The 24,522-nt window shown below is 35.5% G+C and overlaps 1 protein-coding gene across 1 annotated transcript; it reads right to left on the reverse strand.

Moving 5' to 3' along the window:
• Positions 1 to 923: 923 nt before the first annotated feature.
• On the reverse strand, positions 924 to 24,479 carry LOC127870608 (general transcription factor IIH subunit 1-like). Its single transcript, XM_052413109.1, has 15 exons — positions 24,292 to 24,479; positions 23,428 to 23,601; positions 20,857 to 21,058; positions 20,384 to 20,480; positions 19,622 to 19,684; positions 19,219 to 19,312; positions 17,522 to 17,671; positions 17,096 to 17,175; positions 15,765 to 15,900; positions 13,799 to 13,896; positions 12,567 to 12,773; positions 12,052 to 12,142; positions 11,739 to 11,854; positions 9,196 to 9,288; positions 924 to 3,476 (listed from the first exon to the last, which is right to left on the reverse strand). The coding sequence occupies exons 2-15, from the start codon at positions 23,579 to 23,581 to the stop codon at positions 3,390 to 3,392; spliced, it is 1,668 nt and encodes a 555-aa protein (XP_052269069.1). The 5' UTR covers positions 23,582 to 23,601; positions 24,292 to 24,479; the 3' UTR covers positions 924 to 3,389.
• Between the last annotated feature and the right edge of the window lie 43 nt (positions 24,480 to 24,522).

The following is a 24,522-nucleotide window of genomic DNA, read 5'->3' on the forward strand; positions in this document are numbered from 1 at the left end:
TTTTTACAAAGTCCTCACAATGTTAGGCATGAATGGTTCAACTTTTTGTAACAGAGTCCTCTTGTTCTTCCAGGGTCGATATGATTTGTTGATGCAGTACAGAGACTGGTATCGAAGATTAAGCAATAAATTGTCTTGAATCGATTCGTATGAATCGTTCTGTGGATAACCAACTTATCAATGTCAGATCCTGTTGTAACACAGATATAAATTTGTCATATACTATTCTGTACCAACCATAGCAAAATATATTTATATATGTTCATGTATTGTATATGAAACAAAACACTGTTTGCTCTTCAATAATTTTTCATCGCAGTGTGCTTTGCATTCCACTTTTTGGGGCGTACATTTCTAAATGGGTGGTAACACTGAACACGATTTAGTACACAAGTTTCTATATAAATGATATGTAATTATATTGCTTGACATAATTCAATCTGAATACATGTGACTGCATACTTTTTGCTATGATTTTCTGAAAATGTTAATTAAATGGTAAAACTTTCCTGAAAATTCCTAAATAAATTTAACATACTGAAAATATTTATTACTTTGTTTATAAAATATAGGGCAGTATTTTATTGCATTGTTTACACTACTGATATTAATAATGATTAAGATAATCTAAAATAAATCAGGCGTCATGGTGTCAAAACAATCTGGAGTTCAAGAATTCTCATTAATTGCTAGAAAGAAATCTTTGTTTTGTAGTTTTGTATGTAAAACCAAAAAAAGACATCAAAAGAAATTTTAACGCTTTTCAAAACAAATTTCTTGTTTACACTAGACATTCACAACCAATGTTTACAACATTTACTCAGTATGTCTTCTTAAATTGCATCATACAGCATAACAAGCATTTTTGTTTGTTCTACTTTAAAGGTTTACATTTGGATAAAGTCACGAAGAAATGTACAATATTTTACATAATTTTATTAGTAAATTGAACAAAATTGTAATCAAATGATCAGATCATTTGCCTAACAATGTGCATTGCATACTATATATTTTTTAACTAATAAAATATTAATTTCATGTTTAACAGCGCTGTCATTGAAATGAAAAAAAATGAAAAAAAAATTATATCAATTTTACCCACATTAAAATACATTTTCATCCCAATATCATGCATATCACTTTGAAGCTTATGCAATAACCTGTTTCTATCAACCACAATCAATAGCCCAATCATTCGTCAGCTGTACCCCTCAGGGGTCAAAGGTATGTAGCACAGAGTCAAGTCAGGATAGTACGCAGAGATATCAATATAGTTTGAAAACAAGCAAATTCATTGAATTGATATCCCCCGTCAATATGCTTCTGGACACAAAAGTGTTATATTTGACACTCAGCTAAGAAGCTTTTTTTAAATACAAAGGGCCATAACTCTGTTATTAACACATTGTTTACAATGCCATTTGGCGTGCATCATCCTCTTATCCATATATATACTCATACCAAGTTTCAATGAAATCCGCCAAAGAACTTCCAAGATATGGCTCCGGACACAAAAGTGCCGGACGGACGGAAAGACAGAAGGACAGATTGACGGATGACGCCAAAACAATATCCTTCCGACTATGGCGGGGGATAAAAAGGCCTGAAAGGCCCAAAGTCGCTCACCTGAGATAACAAGATATTATAGGGACAAATCTTATGACCAAGTTTCATTAAGATCAAAAAATAAATGTGGCTCTAGAGTGTCAACAACGTTTTACTATAGCCATATAAGGAAAAATGCCACGCTGCTTGGCAGCCATTTTTTTCAACCAACCAAAATCATTTTTGAACTCGTCCAAGATATTATTGGGATGAATCTTCTGACCAAGTTTCATGAAGATCAGACAGTAAATGTGGCCTCTAGAGTGTTAACAAGATTTTACTATAGCCATATAAGGAAAAATGCCCGCCCCTTGGAAGCAATGTTTTTCAAACAAACATAATTATTTTCAAACTAGTCCAAGATATCATTGAGACCAATCTTCTGACCAAATTTCATGAAAATTGAACAATGAATGTGGCCTCTAGAGTGTTAACAAGACTTTACTTAAGCCATATAAAGCCATATAAGGAAAAATTCCCCGCCCCTTGGCAGCCATGTTTTTCAAGCAAAGGTTACCATTTTTTAACTTATCCAAGATATGATTGGGACAAATCTTCTGAGCAAGTTTCATGAAGATCGGAAAATAAATGTGGCCTCTAGAGTGTAAACAAGGTAATACTATAGCCATATAAGGAAAAATGCCCCGCCCCCTGGCGGCCATGTTTTTCAACCAACTTGCATCATTTTCGAACTTGGCCAAGATATTATTGGGATGAATCTTCTGACCAAATTTCATGAAGATCAGACAATAAATGTGGCCTCAAGAGTGTTAACAAGATTTTACTATAGCCATATAAGGAAAATGCCTCGCCCCTTGGCAGCCATGTTTTTCAAGCAAACGTAACCAATTTCGAACTCATCCAAGATATCATTGGGACCAATCTTCTGACCAAATTTCATGAAGATTGGACAATAAATGTTGCCTCTAGAGAGTTAACAAGGCAAATGTTGACGCCGCACAACGCGCAACGGAAGACGGACAAAAGGCGATCACAAAAGCTCACCATGAGCACGTTGTGCTCAGGTGAGCTAAAAAGAAAATGATATTGAAAGCTTAATGTAAATTCAGCTGGTTAAGTGAGCTGTTATCCAGGTTTTTTAAATAAACATTCCTAACATTATGGCATGTGATTAAACTACCCTAAGCTCTTTTTCTAGGTATCAAAGCTGCTAAATTAAAAAAGTTTTTGAACAGCTAAGTTTGTTTTATCTACCATTAGTCTACCACACTGCTAACTCTGTACACATCCTCACATACAAAGAACTCTGTGCAATATATGTTCATTAGCTGACCTATTTCTGTATTAATTGATCATATCCAAATCAAGACTAAACAGTTCAACGCTTCTGAATATTACCCTTAACCCTTTACCCCTTCAGTACGCATTTTGGTGCATTTGTAGTCCCTTAAGTTAAATTTAATTAAAAACCTTTCTTACTAGATTCAAGTTTTTGAGTCTTCATTTTCAACCCTTTGATACTGATGAGCAGCAAACAGCATAAAACCTGAACAGTCTGCAAGTTACTTGCAGGCTGCTCTAGTTTTATACTGTTTGCACATTTCAACTTTGCTTCTGAGTGGTAAAAGGTTAAAACACATTTGTGACAGGTTAACATACGAGTATCAAATATGATACCATTCACAGTTGTTGTGTACAAATGTCATATGAACTTGTAAAGGTGGCGTCCCATCTAAAGACAAAGTTTGTACAACAGGTTAGAAACCACTATGGTTGTCATTATTGCATATATGGGTAGCACTATATCTGAGTTCTCAGCAATATCAAGTCTTTCGGCCCATTTTTCTGGACTGCCATGTTTCAAACTTTGCATATGCTGAGAGAATAAGGTCTTGCATATGAGCTGTCAGCTGAAAAAAGGACAGCAATAACATTTAAGAATGACAAACACTGTTAATAATAAATGATCAACAAGACTATTGCCAAGCAATATATGTCCCCTACCGGCTCCACCATTATCAGAAATTCCAGCAGTCAGAATTTTTATTTTTTTTGTTGCCATAGCAACCAGAATTTTTGACGTAGGAACAAAATGAAATGACGTGCATAATCTCCATATTGCCATCTATCCATGTTTCAAGTTTCATGAAAAAATATGAAGAACTTATAAAGTTATCTCAGGATCCAGAAAACCACCATTTTCAGCAGTATTTCTAGTCTATTTGTTGCCATAGCAACCATAATTTTTGACGTAGGAACAAAATAAAATGACGTGCAAAATGTCCATATTGCCGTCTATCCATATTCAAAGTTTCAAGAAAAAATATTAAGAACTTCTCGCAGGATCCAGAAAAGTGTGACAGACTGACGGACACACAGAGCGCAAACCAGTAGGGGACAATAAAGTTATAGTAACTTAATTATCCCAGGAACCTATAGGTCCCTGATAATCCAGAACACATATGGGAACTCATATATAACTGTATTCATTTTTATACTGCATAAAATCATCACCAGAAAGGGATAAAATATGGCTGTATTAACCCTTTCCCACTAAGAAGCATATTTCAATGTTGTATTCCTTAGAAAGTAAATTTTTAATTTAAGAACTTTCGTATAATATTCAAGTTTTTTAGGCATCATTTCAAAACCTTAGATACTGATGAGCAGCAAACAGCATAAAACCTGAAGAGACTGCCAGTAACTCGCAGGCTGTTCTGGTTTTATGCTGTTTGCATATAGCCATTTTCACTTTGCTTGTAAGTGGGAAAGGCTTAAACAAGATGTTATGTCAATAAATTCTGATGCCCCCAAAAGAAGCTTTCTCAGTATTGATTCATTGGCCCAATTGAATAAGCCTTAGTTCTAAATTAGGTCAATGTCAGGGTCAAAATAAGGTCAGGTCATGTGAGTAGAATGACAGTTGAAATAGAGATTCAAAGCTTTTAAGTAAATGTTATGAACGCCACATCAAATATGTTCAATAATGTTATGAAAATTAAAATATTATTGAGTTATAATTTAAAAGTAATAATACAAAATGGTCTTTACTGCTAATAAATATTACTAATTTTTGAATTAAAAGTAATAAAGTAGAACACAATGGTTTAACTGCTTAATTGTCGTGTTGTTATTATAGACTATTACAGCCAATTTTACATAAGATTGTTATATCATTCCCACACATGAGCAAACAATAACAGCTTATGTTACATAATATTAATACATAATACCCAGACTTCCTAACCCTTATTGCACTTTATATCATTAAAGTTGACACTATCTATTGCTATATTAATGTTAAGCTGCATTATTGGTCTAGACATCTGTTAAGAAATTTGATTTAAAAGTGAAGAATATTGAACATAAGAGATAGATAGAATTAAGCATTACTTAGTGACATTTCACTTATTGATTTGCTGTGTGGTATAAATTAATTTCATGAAAGAATAATATGATAAAAAAACATTCATTATAATCAACCATTAATTTTTAACAATTTAAACTATGTGTCAGAACTGTGTAATCTATGGACTATTGTTATCATTGCTATTTAACCTAATACTTTGTGAAAATAAACACTAAACTAATCAACACTTTGTGAGTTGCTTTTTGCATGTTTTCCAAACAACGAACTGCATCTCATACACCAAAATCTCCGCGTCAGCATAATATAAATAAAACTGATGTTAGTTGAACTGTCAATTTGGGTTTCCCAAGAAACTTGACCTTCTGAATAAGTCCAAATCCAAATGTTGTTAAATGTTAAGGTCAAAATGAAAATATTATTCTCCATGCAAGTATAAAAGGTCAGGTGATGTAGGGGTGTTGATAGAGTTTTAATATTGTCCTCCACGCAAGTATAAAAGGTCAGGTGATGTAGGGGTGTTGATAGAGTTTGGATATTATCCTCCATACATTATAAAAGGTCAGGTGATGTAGGGGTGTTGATAGAGTTTGAATATTATCCTCCATGCAAGTATAAAAGGTCAGATGTAGGGGTGTTGATAGAGTTTGAATATTATCCTCCATGCAAGTATGAAAGGTCAGGTGATGTAGGGGTGTTGATAGAGTTTGAATATTATCCCCCATGCAAGTATTATAGGTCAGGTGATGTAGGGGTTTTGATAGAGTTTGAATATTGTCCTCCATGCAAGTATAAAAGGTCAGGTGATGTAGGGGTGTTGATCGAGTTTGAATATTGTCCTCCATGCAAGTATGAATGGTCGGTGATGCAGGGGTGTTGATAGAGTTTGGATATTATACTCCACATAAGTATGAAAGGCCAGGTGATGTAGGGGTGTTGCTAGAGTTTGAAAACTATCCTCCATGCAAGTATGAATGGTCAGGCAATGTAGGGGTGTTGATAGAGTTTGAATATTATCCTCCATGCAAGTATGAATGGTCAGGTGATGTAGGGGTGTTGATAGAGTTTGAATATTATACTCCACCCAAGAAGGAAAGGTCAGGTGATGTAGGGGTGTTGATAGAGTTTGAATATTGTCCCCCATGCAAGTATGAAAGGTCAGGTGATGTAGGGGTGTTGATAGAGTTTGGATATTATCCTCCATGCAAGTATGAAAGGTCAGGTGATGTAGGAGTGTTGATAGTGTTTGGATACTATCCTCCATGCAAGTGTGAAAGGTCAGGTGATGTAGGGGTAATGATAGAGTTTGGATATTATCCTCCATGCAAGTATGAAAGGTCAGGTGATGTAGGGGTGTTGATAGAGTTTGAATAGTGTCCTCCATGCATTATGAAAGGTCAGGTGATGTTGGGGTGTTGATAGAGTTTGAATATTATCCTTCATGCAAGTATAAAAGGTCAGGTGATTTAGGGGCATTGATAGATTTGAATATTGTCCTCCATGCAAGTATGAATGGTCAGGTGATGTAGGGGTGTTGATAGAGTTTGGATATTATCTCTCATGCAAGTATGAATGGTCAGGCGATGTAGGGGTGTTGATAGAGTTTGGATATTATCCTCCATGCAAGTATGAAAGGGCAGGTGATGTAGGGGTGTTGATAAGAGTTTGGATATTATCCTCCATGCAAGTATGAAAGGTCAGGCGATGTAGGGGTGTTGATAGAGTTTGGATATTATTCTACATGCAAGTGTGAAAGGTCAGGTGATGTAGGGGTGTTGATAAGAGTTTGGATATTATCCTCCATGCAAGTATGAAAGGTCAGGCGATGTAGGGGTGTTGATAGAGTTTGGATATTATCCTCCATGCAAGTATGAAAGGTCAGGTGATGTAGGGGTGTTGATAAGAGTTTGAATATTATCCTCCATGAAAGTATATAAGGTAAGATGACATAGAGGTGTTGATAGAGTTTGGGTATTATCCTCCATTAAAGTATGAAAGGTCAGGTGATGTAGGGGTGTTGATAGAGTTTGGATATTATCCTTCATGCAAGTATAAAAGGTCAGGTGATTTAGGGGCATTGATAGATTTGAATATTGTCCTCCATGCAAGTATGAATGGTCAGGTGATGTAGGGGTGTTGATAGAGTTTGGATATTATCTCTCATGCAAGTATGAATGGTCAGGTGATGTAGGGGTGTTGATAGAGTTTGGATATTATCCTCCATGCAAGTATGAAAGGTCAGGTGATGTAGGGGTGTTGATAAGAGTTTGGATATTATCCTCCATGCAAGTATGAAAGGTCAGGCGATGTAGGGGTGTTGATAGAGTTTGAATATTATCCTACATGCAAGTGTGAAAGGTCAGGTGATGTAGGGGTGTTGATAAGAGTTTGGATATTATCCTCCATGCAAGTATGAAAGGTCAGGCGATGTAGGGGTGTTAATAGAGTTTGGATATTATCCTCCATGCAAGTATGAAAGGTCAGGTGATGTAAGGGTATTGACAGAGTGTGAATATTATCCTCCATGCAATTATGAATGGTCAGTTGATGTAGGGGTGTTGATAGAGTTTGGATATTATCCTCCATGCAAGTATGAATGGTCAGGTGATGTAGGGGTGTTGATAGAGTTTGAATATTGTCCTCCATGCAAGTATAAAAGGTCAGGTGACGTAGGGGTGTTGATAGAGTTTGGATATTATCCTCCATGCAAGTATAAAAGGTCAGGTGATGTAGGGGTGTTGATAGAGATTGTATATTATCCTCCATGCAAGTATAAAAGGTCAGGTGATGTAGGGGTGTTGATAGAGTTTGAATATTATCCTCCATGCAAGTATGAATGGTCAGGTGATGTAGGGGTGTTGATAGAGTTTGAATATTATCCTCCATGCAAGTATGAATGGTCAGGTGATGTAGGGGTGTTGATAGAGTTTGAATATTGTCCTCCATGCAAGTATAAAAGGTCAGGTGATGTCGGAGTGTTGAAAGAGTTTGAATATTGTCCTCCATGCAAGTATAAAAGCGTCACTTTGGACTAACCAAGAATGAGGACCTAAGGACCCAGGCAAGTATCAAAGCTATGTAACTTCATTGAAGTTAAATGAAACACATAATTTTTGTTTACCAAGAGTTTGGCCCTTCTTAATTAGTCTTAGTACACAATAAATTCAAATTCTTTGGTCAAAATGAGGTCAAGTATAAAATTGCATCCATGCAAGTATCAAAGCTTTGTAGCAAGTTGTATTGATGTTTGACAAAACATATCATTTACAAATTAGGACCATCTGAATATGTCAAAGTTCAAAAAGAGCTCAATATCAAGTTGAAAAAAATAAGTTCAGTTGATGGGGTTTGTGAACAGTGTTCATAGATAAAACCCATGTTTTATGTAGATGACAAAGGCATAAGAAATTATATGGACCGTGCTCTGTGAAAAAGAGGTTTCATACATGTGGGTAAGGTGTCTCAGGGAAGACACATTCCACTTTAATATTATTTTGTTTCAAGAAAGTCTCTTCCTAGCAAAAATCTAATGTAAGCTGATAGTGTCGTCCCTGATTAGCCAGTGCCAACTGCACAGATCTAGTGTAAGCTGATAGTGTCGTCCCTGATTAGCCAGTGCCGACTGCACAGATCTAGTGTAAGCTGATAGTGTCGTCCCTGATTAGCCAGTGCCGACTGCACAGATCTAGTGTAAGCTGATAGTGTCGTCCCTGATTAGCCAGTGCCGACTGCACAGATCTAGTGTAAGCTGATAGTGTCGTCCCTGATTAGCCAGTGCCGACTGCACAGATCTAGTGTAAGCTGATAGTGTCGTCCCTGATTAGCCAGTGCCGACTGCACAGATCTAGTGTAAGCTGATAGTGTCGTCCCTGATTCGCCAGTGCCGACTGCACAGATCTAGTGTAAGCTGATAGTGTCGTCCCTGATTAGCCAGTGCCGACTGCACAGATCTAGTGTAAGCTGATAGTGTCGTCCCTGATTAGCCAGTGCCGACTGCACAGATCTAGTGTAAGCTGATAGTGTCGTCCCTGATTAGCCAGTGCCGACTGCACAGATCTAGTGAAAGCTGATAGTGTCGTCCCTGATTAGCCAGTGCCGACTGCACAGATCTAGTGTAAGCTGATAGTGTCGTCCCTGATTAGCCAGTGCCGACTGCACAGGCTAATCTGGGACGACACTTTACACATGTGAGTTAAACCCTGTTTTCACAGAGCACCGCTCATGTGTAAAATATGCTTGTCAGGGCAATAATGTGATCTTACATCCATACTGTAGTGACTTTCCTGAAGTTTGTCTTTCAATGGGTTCAATTTGGCCATGTGGAATCGTTCTAGAGTTGACTTCATTTTCACAACCTGATAATATAGAATGGGATAAAAACATTGTAAAACAGGTAAGCCCTATGGGGTTTAGAAAAGTTCTAAATATGTGCAATTACTAGTATTAGGGATGTGATATTTATAGCATTCCCCTGTGGCCTTGATTTCTTGATCTCAAAATTGATAAGTGTCTTCGTTCAAGATTAAACATCATTAATTGATACGATCCTAGTTTAAAGAAGTCTAGTAACTAACTGCCAGTTTTGTCAAAACACTTCTTAACTGCAAACAGGGAAATCACATTTTCTGATTTACAGACTCAAGGAGTGCTAATAGATTACAATATCCAACACTCAAAAACATTAAGAAACAATAGTGCCAAACTGTCACAATATACGACCGTTTGAAGGGTTTAAAAAACTTGATTACTTAACCATTTGAGTGGCAAAATGATATTTTTTTGAAAATCAAGCAAAACATAACATTACTATTTCAGTAACACCATGCTTAATCCTTGAAATGCACTACGGTAATTGACCCCGTGACCTAGTTTTTGACCCAGCATGACCCATATTTGAACTTGACCTAGATATCATTTAGACACAAATTCTGACCACATTTGGTGAAGATCAAATGAAAACAACTTTAATTACAGAGCGGAAACCATGATAAATGCATGAAATACACTAAGTGACCTCATGACCTAGTTTTTCACCTGGCATGACCCATATTTGAACTCGACATAGATATCATTTATACACAACTTCTGACCAAATTCGTAGTAGATCAGATAAAAACAATTTCAACGAGAGTTTTGTCACAGACGTGACTTATACCCCCACATGCCGCATTGACACAGACTATTTTGCATGCTGTCTTCACAAAACAAGAGAATCTTACTTATGGCAATTTTTAAGAATTATTATGCCATTATCATTTATGGCCATTTTGACCTTTGAACTCTTGAATTCTTTCGAATGACACGCCGTCCAATGACTGTGAACAAAATTAATGTACAAAGTCATTTTAAAATCTCACAATTAACAACATAGTTATGGCCCGGACAAGCTCATTTATGGCCATTTTTGACTTTTGAACTCCAAGTGTGACCTCAACCTTGGAGATACTGTCGTAATTCTTTTGCATGACACATTGTCCAATGTTTGTGAACAAATGTACCGAGTAATTTTAAAATCTCACAATGAATGACATAGTTATGGCCGGACACTATCATTTATGGCCATTTTTTACCTTTGAACTCACAGTGTGACCTTGACATTGCAGATATCGACGTAATCCTTTGGCGCGACACACCGTCCAATGATGGTGAACAAATGTGCCAAATGATTTTTAAATCTCACAATGAACGACGTAGTTATGGCCCGGACAAGCTCATTTATGGCCATTTTTGATCTTTGAACTCAAAGTGTGACCTTGACCTTGGAGATATTGACGTTATTTTTTTGCGCCACACACTGTCCAATGATGGTGAACCAATTTGACAAATGATTTTAAAATCTCACAATAAATGACAAAGTTATGGCCCGGACAAGCATTTGACCTTTGAACTCCAAGTGTGACCTTGACCTTGGAGATATCGACGTACTTTTTTTGCACGACACACCGTCCCATGATGGTGAATAAATGTACCAAGTCATTTTCAAATTTAAAGATAAATGACATAGTTATGGTCCGGACAAACTTTCGGTTTAAAACGCACTTAGTGACCCAGTGACCTAGTTTTTGACCCGGCATGACCCATATTCAAACCTGACCTAGACATCTTCTAGATACAACTTGTGACCAAGTTTGGTGGAGATCGGATGAAATTTCGGGACAGACCGACAGACAGACAGACCGACAAAGTGACTCCTATATAGCCCCTATGACCAATGGTAATGGAGGTATAATGACTCCTATATAGCCCCCATTACCCAATGGTAATGCGGGTATAATTAGAGAGCGCACACCATGCTAAATCCTTGAAATGCACTCAGTGACCCTGTGACCTGGTTTTTGACCCGGCATGACACATATTCAAACTTGACCTACATGTTGTCTAGCTAGATACAACTTTTGACCAAGTTTGGTGAAGATCGGATTAAAACTATTTGAATTAGAGAGCGGACACTGCTCTGGACGCCGCCCGCCCGACATAGGTGAAACTATAATACATCCAGTTTTCAACGGGCTTAATAATATGGCTACATAATGAAATCAGGTTTTCAAACCTTTTTCTAATATCTTAACTTTAATTTAAACTAGAACTAAACTAGTTCAAATAAAATTGATAAAATGCAATGTCTCAACTAGTACTAGTAATTGGCAAAACAGGTAGTAAACAAGGGCATAATGTCTACATATTCCTGGATTTTTAAATCCAAATCAGAGGGGAACAAGAGTACTTTTGATACTTCTTATAGAAAGATATGATATAAAAAATATTACATAATTTCCATATAAAATAAATATAACAAAAAGCCTACCTTATCTTCTAAAAGTTGTGAAGATACAGGAAAACAAGCCCAGAAGTGACGTAATAGTTCACATAAGGCATTGTAATTCTGTTTCAATTCCTGTTGCATATTTTCAGGCACCATTTCTACAAAAGATTTAAAACTAATCAACATTGTGTACAGCAATTAAATATTACATGTTCAATTTACATTAATGCAAGTACTCAGGTATTATTTTACAACAAATCACACAAAATTAAACTTCAGACAACATATTTGGCATTTTTTTCTCTATAGCAGAATATTAACTATAAATTAACTATAAACTGAACTATTAACTTACGGCTGAGCTGTTGTTGAGTGGTTCCCCTCATGAGAGCGCCCCCTGGGGAGAGTTCCCCCAGAACTGATATCGCCGTGGAACCAGGTAACACCTGCAGTAACGTGTTGTGCACATTATTTTGAACTCTTAAACAATCCAAGGATAGTTCCCAGAATCACATAAAAATCACATCCCTTGGCAGTTAAAAACCATAACAGAACAAATTTTCAATTGTTCCAACTATTTGAAATACTTGTTTGTTTATTTAATTTTCCTTTTTTTTTACATTGCAGTAATTCTTCAATATGTTGAAAAAGCATATATAAAAATTCATTAATCTAATTTGTTTCATATCTCTATGTATTACCGATAATATTGCAAAGATATAAAGGATTTATGCTCACAACATTTTACATAAGGATCAATGATTAAAACGAATTAAACCAAACTCATTTCCAATGAGTATTCAGGGGAGGTAACTGAATTAAGTCCAAGAATAGGCAGATAATGTCTGAACAAGAGACATTGAACATTACCCGAGACAGATCTGGATTCCATGAGTCAATTTCAGCGGACACATTGTTTGTGGCTGATATCAAATCTTCACTTGAGGTGTACCGCATAGACGTGACAGGGGTTGGACCATGAAGATATCGTTCCATCCGAGACAACCTCAGGTTTGTAGACTTTCGGGTCTCAATAAGGTCAAGGTCGTCGTAGTGATTTTTTTCTCGTATTCGTGCCTAACAAGTTACAAAAAATGAGAATCACAGAGAAATAATTTGTTTAAAACACGATGTGACCATGGAGAAAAATAGATGAAATGGTATACAAGCTTAATAACATTTGCAAATAAACAGATCAGTTGATGTTAACAGAAGTGTATAAAATAGAACAGCTACATTCACTTGCAAATCAGGGGTCATAACTCCATCCCAATATTTTGCTAATTACAGAACTTATAGGCTGCCATCAAAGAGTTTCATGACGTCTGGGAGAAATCATATCAGAACTATTTGAGTTAGAAAGCTGAAACAAAAGTTGTTAACCCACTGACTTATTAACTGACATACACTGATAAATCAAATCAGTCAACCATTTTCAAATGGGGGGCATACTAGGCACAGGTTGTAACTGTTTTTGTTTGGATTTATCACTGTTTAATCAGTATTTCAGAGGTATAAAGATTGTCAGTTAACCTACCCACACTTTCTGGGCAAGTTTGTGTACCTGTACTGAGTGCACACTTACATAGTGTACCTGTACTGAGTGCACACTTACATAGTGTACCTGTACTGAGTGCACACTTACATAGTGTACCTGTACTGAGTGCACACTTACATAGTGTACCTGGACTGAGTGTACACTTACATAGTGTACCTGTACTGAGTGCACACTTACATAGTGTACCTGTACTGAGTGCACACTTACATAGTGTACCTGTACTGAGTGCACACTTACATAGTGTACCTGGACTGAGTGCACACTTACATAGTGTACCTGGACTGAGTGCACACTTACATAGTGTACCTGTACTGAGTGCACACTTACATAGTGTACCTGGACTGAGTGCACACTTACATAGTGTACCTGGACTGAGTGCACACTTACATAGTGTACCTGGACTGAGTGCACACTTACATAGTGTACCTGGACTGAGTGCACACTTACATACTTCTGACATCTAACTACTTTTATATTATTTTGCATATTTAATAATAATTTATTTCTAAAAAACCTAAACACCAAATTAGAAAGATAATAGTACCTTTTTCTGTGGTGGTTCCTGACCATTTGTGTGAGCTACTTCCCCATTCACTCCAACACCACCATTAGATACAGCAGAATCTGCCTCACTCTGGGTGGCTATCAAACAAAAATATTATCGCTTTACCACTGCATCATCCTCTTATCCATATATATACTCATACCAAGTTTCAATAAAATTCGCCAAAGCACTTCCAAGATATGGCTCCGCATGGACAGAAAGACGGACGGATGGAAAGACGGACAACAGACAACGCCAAAACAATATCCCTCCGCCTATGGCGGGGGATAAAAAGCAAACTTCTTAACATTACCTCCTTGACTTTCACTGGGTTAGCTACTAGCTAGTTTACCAGTACTACATGCACATACTTATGCCTATAACTAACAAATGTCTTACAACAATCAGAAGTAGAACGAGAATGGCCTGAGAAATGATTTAATGATCGATTCCCAGACAAGTTATGTGGTTGGACCAGGATTGAACCCGCAATTCTTGAATTCGTAGTTCAGAGTTCTATAAACTGAATCAACCCAAGAGGACCAGAATGACTAAACAAAACAAAAGGGGACCATAATCCTGCATAAAGCTGGTCACAGTGGCAGCTATGGGACAGTGAATGTTAATAAATGCCTTGAACCTTGATAGATACAGAGATATGCAGTAGTGGCAGGGGAATGTTAACCTGGAATTTCAAAGTACAAAAGGGGCATAATTATGCTTATTTGAAGGTCAGAGTAATGGAACTTGGTCAGAGACCTCAAACAATTACACTGATCACATGTGTGAAGTTTCAATTGAATACCTGTGAAATATAGATGTTATACCCCTTTACCAGAGCATTCAATTGAATACCTGCGAAATATAGATGTTATACCCCTTAAACAGAGCATTCAATTGAATACCAGCGAAATATAGATGTTTTACGCCTTAACCAGAGCATTCAATTGAATACCTGTGAAATATAGATGTTATAACCCTTAACCAGAGCATTCAATTGAATACCTGCGAAATATAGACGTTATGAATGCCTGTGAAATATGGATGTTTTACCCCTTAACAAGAGCATTCAATTGAATACCTGTGAAATATGGATGTTATACCCCTTAACCAGAGCATTTGATTGAATACCTATGAATTATAGATGTTATATCCCTTGACCAGAGCAGTCAATTGAATACCTGTGAAATATAGATGTTATACCCCTTAACCAGAGCATTCAATTGAATACTTGTAAAATATAGATGTTATACCCCTTAACCAGAGCATTCAATTGAATACCTGTGAAATATAGATGTTATACCCCTTTACCAGAGCATTCAATTGAATACCTGTGAAATATAGATGTTAAATCCCTTAACCACAGCATTCAATTGAATACCTGTGAAATATAGATGTTAAATCCCTTAACCAGAGTATTCAATTGAATGCCTGTAAAATATAGATGTTATATCCCTTAACCAGAGCATTCGATTGAATTCCTGTGAAATATAGATGTTATACCCCTTAACCAGAGCATTCAATTTAATACCTGTGAAATATAGATGTTATACCCCTTAACCAGAGCTTTCAATTGAATACCTGTGAAATATAGATGTTATACCCCTTAACAAGAGCATAAAGCAGATGCCAAAATTTGGATGAGTAAAACAGAAACGACTGTTCAATGAATAGTTGAGATGAAAATGTTGTTGAAGACTTGAAGCCACAAAATGAAATGAACATACTATCAACCAGACTATCCTAACCAGGGAAAGAAAGTAACTATTTTCCATAGTAGCCAGCCTTCATTCTTTCAAAATTTTTGCTCAGAGAACTTAATTGGGTTTTCAAAATAATAAGGGCCCACTACTTATTTTAGGGTTATTTGTGATTGGGCCCTTGGAGATTTCCATCATTGCCTGATCATAAAGCCCATATAGCAATTGCAATCATAATCCTCCCTGTATGTAACACCGAGTCCTACCCTTTGCAGTCTGACTCCCTGCCCTCTCACAGGCTTTGAGGACCATTGTGGAGTGGTGATTGAACCTGCGGATCATAGTTAGATTTGTGTGACTGACAGAGCCACGCTTGTCGTCAATCGTTCCTCCGCCATACCCCTGAAATACGCAGTTTGTTTATTTGGATATTTTCAAAGTTTGAACAATATTTTAGTGATATTAACTATGATACAACCAAGTAAGATCAGGACTTATTATGTTTTCTCAAATTTCTATCCATATATCAACTAATTATTCAAAAAATATGTTGTTGTATTTAAACCAGAGAGTTTGTGGGATTCATAGGAAGTTCATATTATGTAACAATAATTTAAGAATCAACAAAAATGTGGCAATTTAGCATACTTTTAGTATAAAATATGAATGTTTACTAGGAAAATTGATTTTGAATATTTGTTTTTAATATGAGTGCAGTTAGAAATGTTGTGCATACAGCCAATTAGCGGGCTAAATATCACTTTATTTATAGGCAGGCTTGTCACATTAACTTGCTTTCCCGAACAAATCTTTGAGTTAAGCTGAAAAGAATAATACAACATCTGAAATGAGACAACAATTATGCATTCAAATAAACTGTAATTTTGTTTGGTGAATGGGTATTTGATAACATTATATTTCCAGGACAAACATACAAATATGACACAGATAAGGTGATCAACATTTTCTATTAAGTAAGAATATTCATGAAGGTCTAAAAATTACAGCATCACCATATGGTAATTGGGTAAATTGATTATTATTCAAACCATGTAAATGATGTAAAGTGTGTGCACAGAGAAATGGATGTTGGCGTGAGCTAGCTATCAAAATATATTTGCAAAGTTTAATGCTTAAATTCAAAATTACATTTTCTTCTTTGTTTGTAATATTATAATATGGTTCTTGAATATTGAATACTAACTAATAAATTACATGTAATTACAATAACAATGCATACAATTTCTTTTCATAATGAATAAAATAATGTGCAAGTTTGCAGGGGCTGCTCTCAATATTATTGTGTATGCCATTTAAAGGTAAAGAATTGTCACAAACATGGCTACATTATATGTTGATGACATACTTGACATTTTGGTTGGATCCCATGAGAAAAGTGGAAGTAGTATGCTCCATAAAGTGAGAGCATGTGATGTATACTATTATAGTTTTCAAAGTCAAATGTAATTGATGGAGACATGTATGGAGTATTTTACTCGTATGACTTGTATGCAGACAGATGGACCAACTGACAAAGAAACCGACAGAGTGACTCCAATATACCTCAAATATATATACCGGTAATAATTGTACTCACATGGTCCAAAATGCCGTCTTTGTGTGACACAAGATCCAACAAAGGGTCTGTGTTCTTCTTCTCCACTTCAGATTTTATCTCTGATATATGAGACAGTCTTCCAGATAATATTTCATAAGAAGATTATTACTATATATGCAATTTATCCATCATAATTTGTGGACCTTTCAATATACAAACATTTTAAGTACTCAAACATGTTTTGATGTTTTGTATAGATGATTTTAAAATCATTAAATTTGTTAAGCAAGTCGACAGTTTGATCTCACAGCATTTTAATAAAATAAAGAATACATGTTTTTCTTCTCTCTTTTTTTGTAACTTATAAAGAAGACAGGACTTATTTTACAAAAAACACACTTGACATAAGTTAGATTTCTTAAGGTAAGATTTCTTAAGAAACTTTACAATTCTAGCCCATGGTACCTTCTTCGTCCTCTTTGGCACAGTCCGAGAACAAGTCTTTGCTCGACTGGGCCATGCGGTCACGGTGGAAATAGTGTGACTGGAAGAAGCGTGTCCAGAAGTCACTCTCTGTCATCTCATGGGGAACGTACTCTGTGTGCTTCTTTCTCACTGAAATTGGAATTCAAGGTCAAAATGAGGTAAATGCCAAGGTCATTGCCAACTCAAATAAGGTCAATTGATGTGGGTTTGTTAAGAATGTTTATAGATAACATCCATGTTTGTGTCAAAACTTTGAAGCAAGCAATATTGATGTTTGATGTAAATCATCATCTTGATTTAAAAAAAAAAAAATGAATTTCAAAACAGTGAGGGGCTAGTATATGGCCCCATTCCCAATGGGATAAAGTATATATTTTTCCCAAATGGGAACTTAAAATTCTCAAATGAATGTTTGACAAAAAAAATTTTTTTTTAGATCTCAATAATTCAACATTTAGTTCATCTCCCATCCAGTTTTACATGTTGAACCTTAGTTAATATAATATTGAAAACACTTTCATTATCAATTTTGAAACGTTTTTTTTAGCAAAAACAACCCACACGCATTATTACCCAATTTTATTAAAAACACCACATTTTTTCCCAATCCAAAGGGACCTGGCCCCATTCCCAAAATGGTGAAAAAAAAACACTGGAAATTGTTTTTCATGTTTTGTAGTTGTCTAACCTAGAGGGGCTGGATGGGGAAACAAGTTTATGTCTAGAAGCAGACAGACATACTTTCATGGTCATTGCCTTTACTTGCAATCAGGGAGTATAATGATATATTTAACATGCTTAGCAAAAATCCATTCTTTAAACTTGCCAGTTAAATTTTTCAACAAAGATTTTACAATAACATATGAGGCATGTCATAGGAAATTTGGGCTGATTGCATTCCCGAGAGTTGTCCAGGACTAGCATAATTCAGTTTTCTGCTTCTATGGTATTTTCTATAACAAACCTTAAAGGCTCATAAAAGGTGACAAATCCAATTATTATGCATATAAACTGGCCTAATTTTAACCGGATTTCAGTTACTCTTGCATAAAAAATGATAAAAACACAGCTTAGGTGCAACATTGTCAAGAATTATGGAAGATATACCCGTTTCATAATTGGAAGAAATGTTTACAACTTTGCAACTTTCGTGGTGTGTAGCCTAAAAGCGGAGACATATGCTAAAAATAGCCGAAAGAAAATTCTATTTTAAACAACATTTTACCAGCAGAAAGTAACTTATTTAATCAATACAAACGTTCTAACCATTTAGAAGAGACCTACTTTGTGAGTGATACCGGAGAACGTTGAAAATCAACGATATATTTTTGGTGACCGGAGTCACCGAAGCGCTTTCTCTATCCCGAGTAAACAGAGATGTAAATAAACTGATTGTTGCAAACACAATCGACTTTGAGGACACTTTATTTTGAGCTCAAAACAAGTTGTAATGCTCATTTATTTTATGGTAATGTCAAATAGCATATATATATATATTGTTTTTTTTGATAACTTTTATAAATAAAATATGCAAACAATATTTAGATAATTACGGATCATCACCTTTTATGAGCCTTTAAGAAAATGGCAATAAATGCCAACTTGTATGCGTCTAAATGATGACAAATTTAACAAATATTCATGTTTTATTACAATCAATTAAACATTGCACCAACCTATAGGATATGTTCTAAAGATGGATTCAATTATATCAGCAGTCAGATTGTACTTGAGGCCATTGCAGCCGTCGGTCTCCGGTTTGATGTCTGCCTGTAAATGAACCAGCTTCACTTACTTATTCATACAAAATTCATGGCATTTAAAAACTTCTCGCACTTTTTTCAAATTTCAGTATAATTTCATCAGTACTTTTAGTTATTAACCATGTTGCTACATATTTTTGATTACATAGGTTATAACTCTTAACACTTGATATGCCCAGATACTTATTAAAGATTTTATAATGCTTATATTAGTGATTCCTGCATTTGCAAAGTTCTTACATATAAAAATAATTCCATATGATACGCTATTTTTGCTTATACTTCAAAGCTGATAAAGGTATCAGTAAAATATTACCAGAAAGGCTGCAGAAACTCCCGTTGTCTGATTTTTATCCTGCTTTTCCTTCGCTGCATATTTCTACAAAATACACACAAACAAAATAATTACCAGTGCACACTGTTTGAAAGATTTCCTTTATACATTTACAAACTTGCATCACTGCAATTACATAAGTCTTTCTGAGATTATTGAGAGAGATTTATATAAGGTTTTGCTTCAAGAATCTACAAATGGAATTTATTGTTACATGCTGATCTTAAATTTCAGTTGCAAATATTTAAAATATTGCAATGGAAATGATTCCATACGTTGGGGGTTTGCTTACATTTGAGCCTTAATTGTTAAATGCTTACATTTTAGCCTTAATTGTTAAAGGCCTATGGTTTACAAACGCATCAAACATCAAAGAAAATATTTTTTGATTGGCTGATCAAATTATAATTAAAGTAAAATGGGAACATTATTCTTACACATAAAGGGTGCAAAATTTCAGTTGCCCATTCAATTGTGTGACTAATTTTGCTTGATCAGGCGAGCATTTTTTTTCAGATAAGTTAGCACCTTAATTTTAAAAGCAGATGCTTGTCTAGAGGCAATTGGAAGGGATGTGATAAAAATGTGTTGATTCATCTGTGCATTAGGGTAATTTTGTTATTGAAAAATAAATATTCAAGAGCAACTAGATTGTTTAAGCTGGAAGCCTTACTTGGCGAGCTGCTTTTAACAGATTTTTGTACACTGCATATAGGCCTCAATATTTGAAACACAGCATCTTACGGGTGCTTGAGTGGACCAAAACTCTTCAGCTGTAATGACTTGACTGACAACCAGATCCTTGTACAGTTGGAAAAGCTCAGGATTTTCCTGAAGGAGCCTGGGAGGAAAAAATGCCCATTTGAACAAATAGCACACTACAAAGGCTTAAATTTCATTTACAATAAGGCTCATATGTGAATATTTAATAACATCAGACTCAATGATGTTGTTTCATTTTCTGGTACTCATAAACACTTTAACATACTGTTCTTTCTTTTTCTTTTGCAAACTATCATTATTTAAAAGTTGTAACTATAATATAGGGTATGACTGGGGTAAAAACAAAACAAATGTCTGTGATAGATCCAATCGATTTCTGAATTCAAATGTGTTAGTCCAATCCTGGTTTTTGATAAAAGCCTACATACCAGTTCTGGACTTATATCTACCGCAATTCCTTGATAAATATCTACAGAAAATCTAAAAGTACAAACCTGTTTTTTTCCTCCAACTCGCTGCTCAGTTTACGCCTGAACCTTGGCAGGTGTTGCTGTAGCAATTCCTTGACCTGGTCTCGGTCCTCCACCTGTGAGGCCCGGCCCCGTGGGTTGTTGAACTGGAATGTGTTTGCGCTGCCATCGTGCATCACCAACTGTAGCTGAACCTTCTCCTTTGTGTCAGGGGAGATCTTTTGAGCTGGATAAATCCATAAAATATTAACAGTAAAATCAAAATTTCATTTTAAAATTTAACAAGCAAATTGTTAATTCATTGAATTGATATCCCCTGCCAAATAAATTTATTTATGGATGGGTGCCAATCCCTTGATATACCATATACCCACAAAAATAAGTGTTATTTAATGCATTGGATTTCTCCTCATTCATATCTATACATCCATGAAGTATTATCTTGAAATCTTGTTGTGTATCTGAAATATGGCCCCAAAAAGTTCCATCATACAAAAACTACAAAGGACAATAACTCTTACTAAAGAACGTGAACGGTAATGGTTCTTAAGCATGGCACTTCTCCTTATTATAATCAATACAACTATGAAGTTTCATGTTGAAGTCTTGCATGGTATCTGAGATATAGCCCTTTAAAGTAACATCAAATTAAAAAAAAAAGTGCAATAACCAGGGTGAAGGATCACGTGACTTTGTGAGGTTCCCAACTAAACATTAATGGATGTAAACACGCCAGTAAGTGGTGCTTTTTTTTCCATTGTTTTTAAAACAATTTTTCTTCAGAACTTCAACTAGTGCATAAAAGACAGATTTTTATGCTGCTAATGGCAATGTGAAATACATCACAATTACTGTATTTAATAAGCCTGTGTTCTTGTAAAAACAAGAGCCATCTCCAAAGGATGACATATGCCCCCGATAAACGCTTTGATAGAAGTTAAGAGCATTTTTCGAAACCTAAACGCAGATTTCCTAAGTTCAAGGTCAAGACCAAAGGGGTCAAAATTTGTGTGTGTATGGAAAGGCCTTGTCCATATACACATGCATCCCAAATATAAAGGTTACATCTGAAGCGACATAGAAGTTATGAGCATTTTTTGAAACCCAAACGCAAAGTGTGACGGACGGACAGACGGACAATGCAATCACTATATGCCCTCCTTTGGGGGCATTAACAAAATTCTGTATCTACTGCATTCATCGTACATGGTTATGCTTCATGCAATGTGAAAGTTTGTCACAGATTTCAGACATATTCAAGAATTTATTCTTATACCTAATCAGATATCAACACAATTTGCTAGAAAAACTGTCTCTTATATGCACAAAAGGTTTTTATAAATGTATTTCAATAACTTTTTTATTTGCAGAAATAAAGTTCTTAACAGTGTGATTACATTCTGTCCAGCCAGTGTTTAAAATACCTGAAACCATTTTGATTCTGCACCCTGATAACTCTAATTAAAGTAAATGTAGGGTTATGGTACTTGTGCATGGCAATTCTCCTATTAATATCTTTACACCTATGAAGTTCATGTTGATGTCTTCTGAGACATAGATGTTTTGTGACAGACAAACGGATGGATTTAAAAACATACTGACGGAAGGATGGACAAACAATGCACATTTTATATCCCTCCGCCTTTGACGTGGGAAAACATGAATCATGGTAAAGAACATCCCAAAACTATGATAATAAGATACTAAGCTGATTTGTAGGATAAAATTTGATTTGAAAATATAACAAATGGCTGAATAAACAAGGCTATTGTCAAGCAATATGGTCCCCTACCGGCTCCACCATTGTCAGAAATTCCACCATTTTCAGATTTTTTTTTTACTTATTTTTTTTTTTGGGGGGGGGGGGGGGGGCGGGGTGGAGTTGCCATAGCAACCACAATTTTTGACATAGAAACAAAATGAAATGACGTGCATAATGTCCATATTGCCATCTATCCATGTTGCAAGTTTCATGTAAAAATATTAAGAACTTTTAAAGTTATCGCACGATCCAGAAAAGTGTGACGGACAGACAGACTGACAGACAGAGCGCAAACCATAAGTCCCCTCCGGTGAAACCGGTAGGGGACAATACTGGGGATAATGTCAGCAACGCTGATGCCAGCTGAGTGCCAGGGCTTTTCTTCCTTCTGTGAGAATTGCAGTTTTTCACATTTTTAGGAACATTCACGACTCAAATTTTCACAATTTCAAGAAGTTCGCGACTTAAATTTTCACAATTTTAGAAAGATCACAACTCTTTTTTTCACTATTTCGAACAGTTCAAGACTCATTTTTTCACAAAATGGGAAGGCCTAGGCTGCTTCACACAAACAGGAAAAAAGCCCTGAACAGTGCATATCAGTTAAATTCAGGAGAATAAAAAACTACCTGCATTTCAATGTAATGATTGATAAAACCCTTATTTATTTAAATGAAATAAAAAGTTATAAAAAGAAGAATATATATCTTTGTACAATGATAAAATTCATTTTATACATTTACATTGTTGGTTCTCTTCTTTTACAAAGAGCAGGTAAACCATATGTGCATTTGTTTATATTAATCTATGTAGGAATAAAACTTGTACCCTACATTTGATATCTGCATATGCATGGCTGTATGAGAAACTCTTTTTGCTTGACTGCATCCATGCAATTCTCTCTCCCATTACGTAGAGCACGCCATCAACCTTCTTGTTCTTCACATTCTCCACAATTAACAGAACTTCTTCTGATTGTCGGGACATGATTGGAAATTTATCTGTATCTGAAAATGATAGTTTCATTTTACAAGTAATACAATACTGCCTTTACTACAATATTTCTTCACATTAATTACTTTTATTAATTTAAACGTCACAAGAGTGTAACTGTTTATACATTTTAATATGATTCCATGCTTTATTCACTAGTCAGTTTTATGGAGCGTTCCTTCATCATCAAAAAAACTATCAATTCGAATCAACCCTGCAATCAAGCTGGCTTTTATATTAATACTACGACACATCTATCCATTAGCAATTAGCGGGTCCTATAAAAATAACACCAGGGTGTGAATGCCTGATAAAATCAATAATTTGCCAATAAATCGGTTATAGGTGTCAAACACAACAATGCTGCACACGTCTGGAAGCAGTGGGTTGTTAAAAGAGGCAATAAAGGGATTAGTAATGTTAAGTTTTAACCAGACAGAGCTTGAAAAGCGCATTTTAATGCTGAACTTACATAACCTAAGTTTTTTTTATAAACGTCTGGATAAATTGTCTCATTAATGGATAGCGGGACAAACACCCCCACAGCTGGACTGTCGTGACGAGATGGGGAAATCTGGCATTCATAGTCTAGATCGGTAAATATTTTGAGGAATAGACTTTAAATTGTCTCGTGAAAGTTACAGACATTAAAACATTAATTATTATTTTACAAACATTTGAGCGTAATTAAGTAATTCAAATACCTTATCTGAAATATAGAATTATAGCACTTGTCCGAAATTATATATCCGGAGAATTGGCTACGTCAGATACACATGGTTTGCGCCATGGTGTGCAGCGGAACAATAAAAAGACATCGCAATTATGAAACAGTCATTGAGTTTTTGAATGAGTTATTACTGTCAATTTTAGCAAACATACGAATTTCATAATTTTTAAAATGTTTTTGTTGAAATATGCAATTCTTTCATGCA

This window comes from Dreissena polymorpha, chromosome 1 (genome assembly GCF_020536995.1).
Source record: "Dreissena polymorpha isolate Duluth1 chromosome 1, UMN_Dpol_1.0, whole genome shotgun sequence".
Classification (NCBI taxonomy): Eukaryota; Metazoa; Mollusca; class Bivalvia; order Myida; family Dreissenidae; genus Dreissena; species Dreissena polymorpha.

Coding starts and splice junctions, on each gene's coding strand:
- LOC127870608 (XM_052413109.1), bottom strand. CDS start 23,581: ATGTCCCGACAATCAGAAGAAGTTCTGTTAATTGTGGAGAATGTGAAG. Junction 13,897..15,764: donor AGGGAGTCAGACTGCAAAGG/GTAGGACTCGGT, acceptor TTTGTTTGATAG/CCACCCAGAGTGAGGCAGAT. Junction 11,855..12,051: donor CACTCAACAACAGCTCAGCC/GTAAGTTAATAG, acceptor AATCTTTTGTAG/AAATGGTGCCTGAAAATATG.